This window comes from Lacerta agilis, chromosome 1, assembly GCF_009819535.1.
Source record: "Lacerta agilis isolate rLacAgi1 chromosome 1, rLacAgi1.pri, whole genome shotgun sequence".
Classification (NCBI taxonomy): Eukaryota; Metazoa; Chordata; class Lepidosauria; order Squamata; family Lacertidae; genus Lacerta; species Lacerta agilis.
In genome coordinates this window covers 131,531,275-131,545,872 of record NC_046312.1, presented here as the reverse complement: position 1 = coordinate 131,545,872, position 14,598 = coordinate 131,531,275, and the positions used below count along the sequence as shown (strand labels likewise).

Sequence of the window (14,598 nt, the reverse complement as noted above, 5' to 3'; positions counted from 1 at the left end):
GGACAGAAGCAGAGCAGTTCCACACAGTGACTCAAATAAGTTTAGTGAAATACATGGACATAGCCAGAGAGGCAGCCCCCCTAAGTCAAGCAAATAAATAAAAATAACTCGCTGACAGATTGCGTCACAGATTACTCGGTGCTGCCCCCCCCATAATGCCTGCCCCCCCAATCCTGGCTACACCCATGGTGAAAGTGTTGAGTATTGCATGTAATTGCCATTTAGGGGATCTGTGTACTCTTAGTGGAGAAATAAGTGTAGCTTCTCCAAGAAATCTTTGACATGTGGGTGGACACTGAGGCTAGACAGACACCCTGGACTGAAGCAACCGGAGGAGCTTCCCTATTCCTGCCTGAAGACAGAGGAAGTCCTGGAGAAACTGCTCAATGGAGGCTCTCAGAGAACCAACTCCCTGGGCCAATGAGGCACTAACTGAACAAGTGAGGGACTCTCTCTCTTTCCATAAAATTGTATTAAAGCTCTGTACCCCAGATCTCACCTGTAACTGCAAGCACTTGGCAGTCATTTTTATTATTTCTATGCAATTTTACACACATTTTACTTACTGAGCAAAACTAAAACTAAAGAAGAACAAACTTAGTTGGCCTCTAAGGTGCTACTGGAAGGAATTTTTGTTTTTGTTTTAAATTATATTAATTTAACCAATATATCTTTTGAATTCCCAAGTCAAGTTACAACTTTTTAGCACCCCTCAATTTTGAACTTTGAAAGTTGAAAAATTCAACATGCCCTACCGCTGCAGTAATGCAATCTCAAGATTGGCAATGTGTGGAACCCCTTGGTCAGACGGTCTCCATCTCTGAACAGTAGTGGCAGGTTGGCCAGCTCAGTTGGAAAAAGGTGTTCCCTACGGGAACCCTATAGAGATGCTATCTCATATGTGATCACTGCCTACGTCTGTAAACTTAAAAGGAGTAAGATGAATTGCTTCCAGTTAGAGTAGGGAAAGAGTCAATGGACCAGCTGAGTACCTTTATATTCTCATAGGAATCTGCCCATAATTTTACTTACAGGTCTGCAGCAGTGTGGTTATGCTGAAGAGGCTGAGTGAAACAGTTGGGAGTTTCAGGTTGGTCTGGCTGCCCACCTTGCTCCTTAGACTGCTTTATAAGCTCAAATAATGGTGAATCCTAAAACAAAAGCCAGAGACATAAGAATCTGATTAGTTACTGGAGTTCTCTTTAAGTTTTTAAATAGGAGAAAATAACTAGAAAATAAAAAGCCTACTACAATAGTAGGCATGTATTTAGATTTTATCTCAGGTGGAAGAAATCATTCCTTATCTGTTAGCCTCGCCCTTATATGGCTTTCTGAAATCATTATTTGCATAAGCAAGCAGGTACATAAACGGTTGAGTCTGAGTGACAATAGCAGCTTTGTAATACACAGAGCAGCTGTCTATGCACGAGCTGCAAGATAAATCGGGGGGGGGGAGCTTTAGATAAAATAGCTGTATGTTGTTTGGGTGATTTGGGGGGGTTGATCTGAAATCAACCTAGATTTAATCTTGTTTGTGTCTTGGGTACCTTCTCTTTCTCATCATGGATGTTGGCTTTTATTACGGCTGTTATGTTCTGCATTATTGCTCTAGGTTTGTCATGGCCTTTGGCTAGAACAATACACTTATGAACTTGGAACATGATAGAACTTAGCAATTTCTCTAAACTGGTCTGGATGCCCATCAGAAATACAGAATTACCGGAAGCATTCCAGTTTTCTCAAGCTGCTCCCTTCCGACCTTTCAGTTAAGAACCAAGACAGGTAAATACTAAAAACTATTTTCAAACAATTCTTTATTTCTTTGTAATGGTGGACTGGCGGTTCAATGGAGGTAGCCAGTATGTGACAAAGACGGAAGAACGTTGTATTTGAAAAGAACCGGGCTCAATGTTTTAGCTATTTTAAAATGCACCATTAACTGCCTGTTAAAGGAGGAACTGTTCCAACTTCTGAAAGGAAATCACAAGCCAGGCTCACGTCACGGTGGCGAGACTCAGAGCTCGTGACTCTGAATGCGCAACGCAGTCAGAGAGGTTCAACAGTGAAAGTGCTGCCTCTCCCTGCAGCCTCTAATGTTACCTGGAAGTAACTTCCATTGAAATATGATTTACTTCCAACTAATAAAGGTGAAGTATTTAGTTAAGTAAGTAAATAATTCCACCAAGGGTTGCAGACAGAAACCCTTTCTCAGTTACCTAGAGACAAAAGGGACTGAACCCAAGACCTTTGGTAGTTTGTAGAAAAGCCTTTTAGAGGAATAATGCAGAGTCCACTATCACACCCATAAAACAGAACTTTGTACACCCATTCTATGCACTTCTAACTACAGAAAATATTACTTGATTGTGGTTTTTGTGTAAACTTCATTATCTTAAATTCCTTTTCAAAGCTTTTAAGTGACCCTTTAGGGTGCCAAATTGCACATTATTTTAAACATGATTTATTTTATGGGATATTTTTGCTAAACCTTCTGTTACAGGACAACATTTGACTGCAAAGTAGTCCAATTCATAGTTCCACTTGAGTCAACCTGTAAGCCTCAGCTCAGTTAGGTAAATATGGCCAGAGTTAATAGATAAGGAAATTACAGATTAGTAAGTGGCACACATAGGAGGAGGAAAACCCACATCTTACTTGCATGCTCCTCTTCTTCACTCTTCTAACCCATGAACTCTTTTCAAAAGACAAAAAGAATCCTAACAATGCACTTTAAGTTACCACTACCTATGCTTGCAAGTAAGATTGGCAAATTGTTTACAATTTTAAAAGAAATGTTCAGTTCCTAAGGCCCAAGGTAGCTTGGCCACAAAAAACAAGACTGAATATTATTCTGTCCTCTAAATCAAACAATTCCTACTGAAATAAAAGCCTTGGGATGTCAGCTGAGAACATCAGGAATAGTCTTCCCAATTAGGTTCAGGAAGATAATACAAAAAGGAATAAATGATCATTATATTTTGCATTTTTCTGATGCTGAAATGCAAGCCCTTGTCTCTCACACAGCGCAAGTGGACAGCGCAATCAGTCTATGAATGTCTGTCTACCCATAAAAAATGGTCAAGGCGGGGCTCACTCAAAGGTCAGTGCGTCTTAAGATTGCAATCATATGCACACAGAACTCTGTGGCATTTCCTTCTGAGTAGGCACAAAAGATTACACCATCAAGGTAGTCCATAGAAGGAAAGCTGAACTGTCTTTCCGTGAACTTAGCTTAAGGCACATACTTCATAAATTTATCTTAGGATATAAGTCAAAGAAAGAAAGAAGAAAGAGTTTGGATTTGATATCCCGCTCTATCACTACCCTAAGGAGTCTCAAAGTGGCTAACATTCTCCTTTCCCTTCCTCTCCCACAAAAAAACACTCTGTGAGGTGAGTGGGGCTGAGAGACTTCAGAGAAGTGTGACTAGCCCAAGGTCACCCAGCAGCTGCACGTGGAGGAGTGGAGACGCGAATCCAGTTCACCAGATTATAAGTCTACCGCTCTTAACCACTACACCACACTGGCTCATTTATTTTGAATAAATGATCAAATAAGCAAAATCTTTGTTGGATTCCTTTGGAGGCCCCCTTAGCTCAGCACTCATACAGCCTTCCAAGATGTATCTGATTGTCTTTTATGGGATGTAAGCTATACATGGTAGAAAGAGCAATTGTCTGGTGATAATCTGGTCATCCGTGGTATTCTGCCCCAATAAAACAGGGTGTGAATTCTGGTGTGGCTTTTAACAAATGTCCAGTCTTGTTTTAAAGTTCTCTAGGCGAGTGATCCTGGCTTATTGGAAGGAGCTGAGCAGTAGACCTTAAGTAGCCTTATCTTTTACTAGCTTTAGCAGTACAGAATTCCTGCCATAAATGCACTCTGGTAGCAAGGGCCTGAAAGCATGTAGAACAGCTGGACACCTCAGAGGAATACAGCACTTTCTGTTTCATTTCTCTACTATTGGGCCCCCTCTGAAAGGAAAGGCTGCGATTCACTTTACTGTCAAGAGGTAAAAAAAAGATATGGCATTTCAGTGTAATCTAAAAAAGAGAGAGAAAATGACTTTTGATTTTTGAGTTACTATAACAGAGAATGGAAAAAGAAAACATTCAAGATGACTTCTAAGCAACTTTGCAAGTTCTTACACTTCTTACACCTACACTGAGCATTTAAAATGTAAATTCACTTATATGTAAACCTAATAACAGATCAATCAACAGAATGAGTAATTAAAATGGTTGAAAGCCATAGAAATAAAAATGAAATGTAACTAAAAACTGCTTACTTAATGATACTTCCTAAGGCACACCTAACCTTTAAAAGTATTAATAAGGTTCTGATCTGCCACTCTGAGCCAAGCAGTCATCGTTTGCATGGCTCTCAGTTCAAATATATTTCTGGCATGGAAGGTTAAAAAAATACTTTTGCTAAAGAATTTGTAGTGTAGTTGAAACCTTCCTTTCTGAAGCCCAGCCCCCTCTTCCTGCCATGTCATTTAGCAAGCTGAGTAAGCATGGGTGGGGCTTGGCTTTGCGTGCTCTTTGGTTCGCCTTCTCTCAACAAGCAAACACACCACTTAATTGGGAGCTGTGGGGAGGGCTTAAGATCAGCAAGAAAATACTTGCTTAGGAATTTTATTCTTTGGCTTGCTTTCTACCCTGTGGGGTCAGAACTTACTCAACAGCACAAAGGCAAGAAAAATGCTAGCATATTGCTAACACAAGGAAGTCTGTTCCCACGTAACTCGGAACATAACTTTGAAACGGATTTTTTTGAAGTACTTTCTACAGCACCACAGGAAGTACCAACCTCTACAGAAATATGTGAAGAAGTTAAGCTTAATTACACCTTCATTGTGGATGAGGAGATGCTCCCTGTCATCCAGAACTACTACGGCATTTGGAAGAAAATAATTATTTGCCAGTGACCAGCAGAATGGTATCTTCTCTGTTCAATACTGAAATTCAGCTGTGAAGTTTCAAAGTCAAGCTGGACCCATATGAAATCACTCAAGGACTGGTTTTACGCGCCATCTGAGGATTTCACGGTGACTACAACAAAATACAAGGTACGGCTTGACTGAAGAAGCAGCTAGTTTTAGCAGTTCATTGCATGACAATGCTAAGCTCTAACTGTTCTGCCGGAGACTCCTTCAAGTATACTTTGTACGGATGCATGTTTAGTATGGTATTTGTTCTTGGTTTAATATCCAACTGTGTTGCTATATACATTTTCACCTGCGTTTTAAAAGTACGAAATGAAACAACCACATATATGCTTAACTTAGCAATATCAGACCTACTTTTCGTTTTCACCTTACCCTTCAGGATTTATTACTTTGCATCCAAAGACTGGCCATTTGGAGACATACTCTGCAGGATTTCGGTCACACTCTTCTATATAAACATGTATGGAAGCATTTTCTTTTTGACTGCCATAAGCATTGACCGTTTCTTAGCTATCGTACACCCCTTTCGATCCAAGGCTATTCGAACAAGAAGAAATGCCAAGATCGTTTGCGCTGCTGTCTGGATCATTGTGATAGGAGGAAGCACACCGGCAAGCTTTTTCCAATCCACCAATGACCAAGTCAGCGTGGAAGGACTCCCCCAAAAGACATGTTTTGAAAACTTTTCTGAAAAAATTTGGAAAACCTATCTTTCAAGGATTATAATTTTCATTGAAATTGTAGGATTTTTAATTCCACTGATATTGAATGTTACTTGCTCCACAATGGTTTTAAGAACTTTAAATAAGCCAGTTACGCTAAGTCGGAATAAATTAAGCAAAAAAAAAGTCCTTAAAATGATTTTTGTTCACTTGCTGATTTTCTGTTTCTGTTTTGTGCCATATAACATTACCCTAATACTCTATTCCCTGATCAGAACACAAACGTGGATTAACTGTTCAGTAGTTGTCGCTGTCAGGACTATGTATCCAATCACTCTATGTATTGCAGTTTCAAACTGTTGCTTTGACCCCATCGTTTATTATTTCACTTCAGAGACTATTCAAAATTCAATAAAAATGAAGAGCTGGTCAACTAGACGATATGACAATAGATTCCCTGAAACTAAGGGTTCTGACCAATTCGTTCAACATGGCCTCCAAAGCATAAAAACAAGAATATTTGACAGTGAATCTGCAATATAAATGGACACGAGAGAATGGGAGAGACAGAATGAACCTTCAAAAAATATACAGGTTTTTGGTTTCTTTGTATAAGGAGTTGCTTGTATGCTTGTACATATAACGATGAAGATTATATTGATTAAAGCAATTATTTAAAACTAGCCTCTCGCAATTTATAAATTATGTTCTAATGAGAAAAAGCTTCAAATATTATTCCTATTGGAATAACGAACATGAAAAGTGATTCTTACCCACCTTGCATTATTTTTTCCTTTTTGTACGTCAGAAAAGGTGACCGTACCTTAACACTGGCTGCACTGCAAGTTTAAAACCTAAATTGGCAAGATTATCAATCCCCTTTATTTTCAATGTTCTTGTAGCAAATTTGTGTACACCAGAGGCTCAAAGAATCTTGTGAAGATTAATACTGTACCTACAATAATCCTACCTATTGTAAGACCCCTAGACACAAAAGGACTGATCCTTGTGACGGGGAATGGCCTGATCACAAGCAATCTAATGCTAAATTAATTATCCAGGCTAGTCTTCACTTCTTTGCAAACGACATTTAATTACACTTTGAGAGTACAGATTAATGTTGCTTGAAATGTCTGCTTCTGCGAGTCAAGGAACTTGCTGCTTTGGTTCAGAATTTATTTTTACATGCTGGACAGAGGACAAATGGAACTTGAGTCTCAGCAAGCTGGAGCAAACTGTTAGGTTCATATAAATCAGCAAGCTAGTAAACAAAGAAAGCAGCTTCATGTAATTCATGGCATAAAGTTGGTTTGTTAGCAGATAATTGTTTATTTTAAAACACAATTTCTGGTTCACAAGCAAGCAGTTCACTGAAACTGAAAGTAATTTTTCCATAAATCCTCCCTTGCATTATGTAGGCGGCGGGGGGGGGGGTGTTGATAATTTAGCCCTGTGAGAGTCATTCTATGAATTCATCCGTGTAATGCAAATAGTTTGCTGTTTACATTGTGTACTTCCATTGAGGACGCTCTGTTAATTAGCCTCAACAGAAAAAAATGCACTGAGTACAATAACTGTAAACGCTTTTAGAGAGAAGCTGAGAAATATTAAGTATTTCAGAACGTATACTACACACATATAGCGTGCTATTACAACAATTACAATTAGCTCAGTGACGTTTGGTTTTGCCAGCCACCACCTACAGGCTAGGCCAGAATGGCAAAGGCAGCTAGAAATTACACCTTCTTCCCCTCAGATAGGACAACTGGGGAAGAGAGAGAGTCTGGCAATGCCTTCTGGAAGTGTGCGGAGTGCACTAAATCAGTGGCTATTCGCATATGCTTCCTTTTAGATCTTCCCTTGTTGGAGAAAAGCAAATAAATTTCCTTCTCTTGAGTTACCAGCTAATGCATGTGTTGTTTTAAACCACATGAGAACATGGTTTGTTTGTAACTCCATCCCTAAATGCTGAGCCGTTTTGTTGTTCTCTTCAGACAAAATGACTGCTATTCCTCTCCACTCATTCTGTAAATAGTTCCTGAGTGAAAAAAGACTCTGGACTCCAGAAATTTTAAGTGATTATTCCAATCTAATTCACTGAAGCTGCAAGGTTTGCTAACATCTCTCAGGAAAGAGTGGATGAGGGAAATGATCAAATGGTGCTCCCCATAGGTGCCCAGTGCCCAACAGAACAGTATTTGTTCTCCTGCCTAGCCTTTCCCTCTTGCGCAAAAAGTTGCTCACATTTGATTATAATGCACGTTACTAGTGGCCACCATGTTCTGAATCATGTACCACTAACACACACACACATTTTAATACTGACTTATATTTCAGGGCCTGTTTTATTTTCCTTTTGCAAGCTATGTTATGATCCAGAATATTTATCAAAAGATACCAAGACTGAAGTTATGAGAATTTTATGGCAACATGCTCATCTACCAAACCACCATGATTTTTTTAACCATGGCTAATTTAATAGCCTCCTATGAAAAACAATGTACGGCCAAATTCATTCCCAGCCATGAGGCTCCCAGGGAAGCCTTGCGCAAAGAACTTGTTTTTAGCTTAACGACCTCACGGGTTTGTTGTAGAAAAAATAATAGAAAAGATCAAAGAAACAGTCAGTAAAGGAGAAAGCGAGTGAAAGCTAGATGTAAAGTATCACAGCTGTGTCACATCTGTCATGTGGAGAAGGAAGGATACAACCAAGGTTAACTGTAATGTCTACAAAGGAAGAGAGAAAGAGTGTGTTTTTTATGCCTGAAACTATAAAGTATAAGATGGAAAAGCCTGACATCTACTGGGCAGAATAATTTTGCAGTCAAGAGAAGCCAACTTACCAACAATACAGTACAGTGGTGCCTCGCAAGACGAAATTAATTCGTTCTGCGAGTGCTGTCGTATAGTGAAAATTTCGTCTTGCGAAGCACCAACGGGGGAAGAGCAGTTTGACGGGGGGGGGGGATCGCGAATTTTTTTTGTCTTGCGAGGCAAGCCCATTGGAAAATTCGTCTTGCGAGACAGCCTTTCGCTAGCGAATGCCTTTCGCCTAGCGAGTTTTTTGTCTAGCGAGGTACCACTGTATAGGTAATATTCTACAGAACAGGTTTTGTTTTTATTTTGGGGGGATGTTCTACAACGTTGGATAAATGTGGACTGATACCTGACAGAAATACAGAACTGTAGGGTTGGAAGTATCATTGCAGACAGAGGAGAACACTAACTTGTAACTTTCTCCAAATAATGGATCAAAAATAATTCCATTTGTCTTTACTTAAGATTTAGGAAGTTGGTATAAAATTCTAATCCATTTTATAAGTTCTTGAGGAAATCCAAACTTTTCCAAAGTACCAACATAAACTGCCAATATACTTTGTCAAATGCTTTTATAGCACCCAAAGAAGTTAAGTGCAGCCAGACCCATTCAAAGACTATATATAGCCACTAAATTGGTTTCCCATCTTAGATGGTCAGCTCTCTGCTGAATGAAACACACTGTTGAAATCACTGATCAAGATATTAGCCAGAATTGCTGCCGGCATTTTAACACCAACATTAATTAAAGAAATTGGTCTGTATTTTCACCATTAGTACCTATGCTCTCTGCCAGGTTTCAGAGAAATATGTGCTTCATACACTGACATTGAAGCTGACAGGATACCTGCTTCAAAGGCATTTTGATAAACAGAAAGAAGCTTAGCGGGCAAGAAATCTAGATATGCATCGTACCACCCACAGGAAAACCATCTGGCCCCAGTGCTTTACAGGAATTAATTTTAAGAACAACAGTCCTAATTTCTTCCATCTGTAATGGTTTTGATAGAATTTATTTTTGCTCCCCACCCTACTGCGAAATAACCAACTGTGAAGAAGCCCGCCTCAACAACAAAAATTCAAATATCCTGAAGAGAAGGCCCATCTGGAAGCAACACGGGGAGAGGAGAAAGGAGTCCTGCCACTTTCACGGCTCTAGCAAAGGTGCGACTGATGGCTAGGCCCAGGTGATATATCAATCAATGGCCCAGGACCAGTATGAGGAGCAGAACGTGGTGTCGGCTTCACTCAGCGGTATATTGATGGTGAAACTGCTGCTGTTCCTGGGTCCCTCTGCTAGAGTTCCTTCCTCCAGTGGCGCTGCTAGCAGAGGGACTTGGGAGCAGTAGCAGCTTCACCAGCGATGTAACGCGGAGGGAAACCGCCATTGCACTCTGCCCTCTTATGATGCAGAGGGGTCTTTAACCTGCTTGACTGAGGAGTGATCTGATCAACAAAAGGCAACACGCGGGCTAATAATGTATTGGCAATATTTATGAAACACGATCAGTTGTTTCTTAATTCATAAACAAAAGCCATATAATACGTGCAAGAAGTCACGGACTAATAGAAGTCAAATAAATATTCCATCAACAGGAATGCTTAGAATGGTGTGTAACCACAAAGAAACACTGAAGTTGAGGCAGAAAGCCTTTCCACAGTTCATGTCTATATCAAAGTTTGGTGGGGAATGAACTGGAGCCGGGGGGTGCTGGAAGCACAGCAGCAACAAACAGCCACACACTTAAATGAGCTCCCGTGACCCAGCGGCGGGGTGGGGGCTCCGTGAAACTTTTCAGCTTAGGGGAGAGGGGGGAGCACCAGGGTTGACTCAGCTGGGGAAGGGGAACCTTCTCGATTCCCAGCTGAGCTGCGCCAACAAGCTGCATTTTTCCAGCCTGTGAGCGCCTGGGTGAAACCGCCACAGTTCCCGAGGTGAGAGCCGGGGCAGTTTCACCAGGTGCCTCGTGGGAAGAGGCCAATGCAGCTTGTTTTTTCAACGTCGTGGAATATCGCCAAACTGCGATGTTTGGCCCGGCGATATACCGTAATGTTGAAAAGCTGGTATCGCCCAGCCCAACTGAAGGCCAGGAGTGGCCTTCCTCCTCACCCTGCCCCCCAGAGAAGAGGCCACTTAGCAGAAGCAACCAGGAGGTTGGTGGAGATGGGGCTGCTGCGTACCAAGAGGGAGTGGGCAAGGCACAGGGAGATGCATGTGGTGTGGGGGCAGCAGCAGGTGACCAGACTGGTTCTGCTGCCGTGCCTGCATGACACTGAGATCCCTGTACCTCCCCCCCCCCCTGCCAGTCTGGCAAGAATCAGCACTTGGTGTCAGAAGCCAGGTACACAATGTCCCCACCCCACCCTTTGCAGTTCCAAACACCACTACGGCCAGTGGCTGCTCCCCTCACCCAACCGTAAGCCAATGAGCCATGGGCACCAGGGCGGCCAAGGGGTTCTTGGGCTTTAACTTGAGAGGGCATGCACACTACACTGCCAGTGAGATGACAGACAAGTGAAAATATAGGAGGGAGAGATAAAATGGTGGTATTTCTTAAATAACATATATCTTATGTATCTATACTCCTATGATACACTACATTTTTATGTTTAGAAAGCAATTTGCCAGTGCCTAAGGCCATAGCCCCCTGAACACGCCTGATGTTGCCTGAAGTCTCAAGCTAAGCAGGTTTAGACCTTGCTAGTATTTGGATGGAGAAGACAACTTACTGATTGCCATGCCAGGGATTCCATTATACGATGTTCACAGCATTCCAGGTGTTTTATCATCTCTCTTGTCAAGTTTGGTTCTGCTTTAATGAAGCTTTCAATAACCTTGTATAAGTGAAAGGCTTTTAAGTCAAATATGTTGATAATCCATGGGAAAGACAAATCTGTTTCCATATTCATACTTTCACTTTGTGAAGCATTCCTTGAGGCTAAAGAGAACACAACTGATTATTCTTTTGCTGAATAACACAAGTCCTCAATAAATTGTTCCTACACACTGAGATGTGCCGTTTATCATGTCCCTATTCTCAAAGTTCCAGATCCAAGGAAGTCCGGTTGAAAACAAGTTTTGCTCCAGCGTTTAAGATCTGAGATCACACAATAAATTCACACACAAACTATGGTTCTAGAGCATGTTATTTTAGGGGGTTAAACTTTCTTTTTTGGGGGGGAAATTCACTGAAGAGTCTGGTCTTAAAAATAATTTTGGGGTGTGAGGAATTCAAATCTTCTATTTTTTGGTAACTGGACCACATTTAGCTTGGTGAGTCTACATTTACGTTTTCAGAAATCTAAGAATTTTAATTTTACCTTCTGAAAATATAGCATACAGCCAAATGATAATAAATATTATTATTAATAATAATTTTAATATAGAATATTATTGCAAGTACTTGGCAATCATTTTTTATGATTTCCATGCAATTTTACACACATTTTACTTACCAAGCAAAACTAAATTATATTAATTTAACTGAAATATCTTTTGAATTCCCAAGCCGTGTTTCAGTACCTCTCATTCTAAGGAATCTGAAAAATCCAACATACTCTAATGGTTCAGTGTTTTTGAAGGAAACTGGAAGTCTGTTAACTTGAGACTGGGGAAGGAATGCTATACAAAAGGTGGCAATTTTGTAACAGTTTAGGAAATGGGGTACATTAACACACACACCCCAAGCCTTCTAGTATTAATCTGTCTGGTGTTCCTTTTGCAAACATTGTAGTAATCCGTATTTCAAATGTAAATAACTCAGTTTTAATAATTTGATATTAAAAGCATTGTTGCAAGGATAAAACTCACACACAAAACACCACAACAGACTCTTACCAGGATTAGGTGAAACAAAGTAAATACTAGGGAGGTCTAGGGCAGTCATGGCTGTGTGGGAAAAAGCAAGGGGGCAGAGGGAAGCACTGATGACTATGGAGGAAACAGCCCCTTCCGTAATAGGGCATAGATATACAACTTACTGCCGTAAGTAGCTATGACAACTTCAAGAGCACAGGCCAACAGAGATGTATGAAAAATGTTGTTATTCAAAAGTTTGCTATAAAAAAAGAAAGAAGACAGTCTTTCAGCATTTCAACATTTAGATGCATTTAAAATATAATTTTGAAGTAGGTTTGCCAAACATACCTAAAATTATGAATTGATAGGCGTTTTTCTTCCTAAGATAAATGAATAAATGAAGATATACTTTAGCCCATTAAAAAGGAAATATAAATATTAAGAATTCTGTATGTTGAAAACCTACCGACTTTAAGATGGCTTCCATCACCCTGTAGTATAACCGTACTCCAAGCCTATACCTCTAGGGGAGAAACAATTTAAAAGCTGATGTAGTAAGTTGTAACAATACTTTGCTTTAAGAGAATGACCTTCTGCAATACATTTCAGTTTATTTGTGATTAATGGGTTTGATGGGGCCATTTAGAGAGAACTGCTCTACTGCAGCAGACACATGCACACCCCAGAAAAGAAAAAAGGGCATATCCAAGACTAGGATATTTGTAGAAATCCATCCCCAACAAATGTTTTTGTTGCATGGTTTTTTTTGGGAACACGCTATTTGGAAATCAAAGCAAACTCTCGGGAGAAAGGGTGCTAGATGCCTATTGGCAAGACATTACGGTCCTGCAACTCAACCCAACCTTATGGCTCCAGGCCTGTTGTACCGGGGGGGGGGGGCAACCAGGTACACTGGCCCTGGACCTTGTAGAGGTAAGCGGGGGCCCTCTAGGGAACAGCTGCTTTTTTCTGAATTCATAACTTTATTCTAACAAGACTCAAGCAAGCTCTGCATGGGCTTGTATGGCTCACTAAGTGTAATGCAATATTTTTGCATAATATCCATTCAATTAACATTCCTTGTCAGAGAATTAGAAGCAAATGATACATCAAGAAAGAATCTGAAATGAAAAGTTGCGAGTTTGCCTCTGGAAAACAACTTTAGCTTCATAATTGCAGTAAACTGTACTGCCCAGACTAGAGTGCACACTCCCCACACCAGCCCTGGGATATTCAGATAGAAGCTTCCCGCTAGAAATTAAATCAGCACAGCCTGTATAAGCCAGGCACTGGTCAATCTCAGCTAATTGTAAAGAGCGCAAGCAAAAGCACTCTACACTTGGACTGTGAGCACCAGCAGCAGTGGCAGAGCCTCCTTGAGTCCTGCAAGAAGGGCAGCTTGAATGTGCATTTGAATGCAGCCTGGGAGGGTGCCTGCACCACCACGGAGAACCCCACCTGGGATCCGATTTCAGCACATCCTTGCCCAACTGCTTCAGCAAATTTCTCTCTGAAGACATGGCTCAGGTTTTCTGTTCTTTCCAATATACTTTGCATAGGATTTGCAGTGCAGTTCTGTAATGAGATAGGGGAAGCTTCCCCTTAGATGAACAGATATAATACATTGGATAAACAAGAACTATCCTCTGCTAGTGCTCATGCTTTGTGGAATTGCTAAGTCATGAAGAACTGATTTTCAGTGAGAAAACTGGGAGGTTAGGGAGAGAGAGAGAGAAAATGAGAGAAGGAAGGAAGGAAGGAAGGAAGGAAGGAAGGAAGGAAGGAAGGAAGTTTGAGAGCGGAAAATGGGCTAAGGTCTTTCCTGGCAGCAAAAAAGGCTTCTATGAAATCCTCCAAAGTCTAAATAAGTACATCCAATTACTTTACCACAATTCAGGAGACTAGCACCTAACAAGGAGGTTCTAAATAAAACACTGCAAAAAAGGGTTTTCTCACTACAATATCTGTGTTCGCAGATGCCTCTCGGTTATTCAAAGGACATTAAAGTCTACTTATTAAGCGTGTTTGTGATGGGATCATTCTATCATTTCTGGGAACAACCACCACCCCTGCTCCATCCCCATTACACTCTTACCCAAATCTGTATTTAAAGTTACATTGCTGGCAAAACAAACGTACTAGAATACTTAGTAGAGCTTTAATATGATGCTTAAAAGTTATCATCTATTCCTTCTACTACTTTAGAATATTCTGAGTGAGAAAAGGGCACAGAGACTGGCACTGGCGGAGCAAGGGAGGTGCAGTGAGTGCGGCCCGCCTTGGGTGTCATCCCTGGGGGGGGGGGGAGACATCGCTAGCCACACCCCTGGGACACTAGCTGCTTTCGGTGCCCCCACAGGCGGTTCGCC

General features: G+C 40.9%; 2 protein-coding genes across 2 annotated transcripts in view; one reads left to right on the top strand and one right to left on the bottom strand.

Annotated features, from left to right (window-relative positions):
• RB1 (RB transcriptional corepressor 1) overlaps positions 1-14,598 on the bottom strand; it is a 48,769-nt gene that overhangs the window by 12,993 nt on the left and 21,178 nt on the right. Inside the window, exons 13-18 of the mRNA XM_033171605.1 lie at positions 13,688-13,804; positions 12,696-12,752; positions 12,578-12,609; positions 12,412-12,488; positions 11,161-11,369; positions 1,033-1,151 (exon numbers count right to left, since the gene is read on the bottom strand). Coding sequence (XP_033027496.1) covers positions 1,033-1,151; positions 11,161-11,369; positions 12,412-12,488; positions 12,578-12,609; positions 12,696-12,752; positions 13,688-13,804 — 611 coding nt within the window. The remainder of the gene's footprint in view (positions 1-1,032; positions 1,152-11,160; positions 11,370-12,411; positions 12,489-12,577; positions 12,610-12,695; positions 12,753-13,687; positions 13,805-14,598) is intronic.
• LPAR6 (lysophosphatidic acid receptor 6) lies at positions 4,562-6,370 on the top strand. Its single transcript, XM_033171658.1, has one exon. It carries the CDS (start codon positions 5,116-5,118, stop codon positions 6,154-6,156), a length of 1,041 nt encoding a protein of 346 aa, XP_033027549.1. The 5' UTR covers positions 4,562-5,115; the 3' UTR covers positions 6,157-6,370.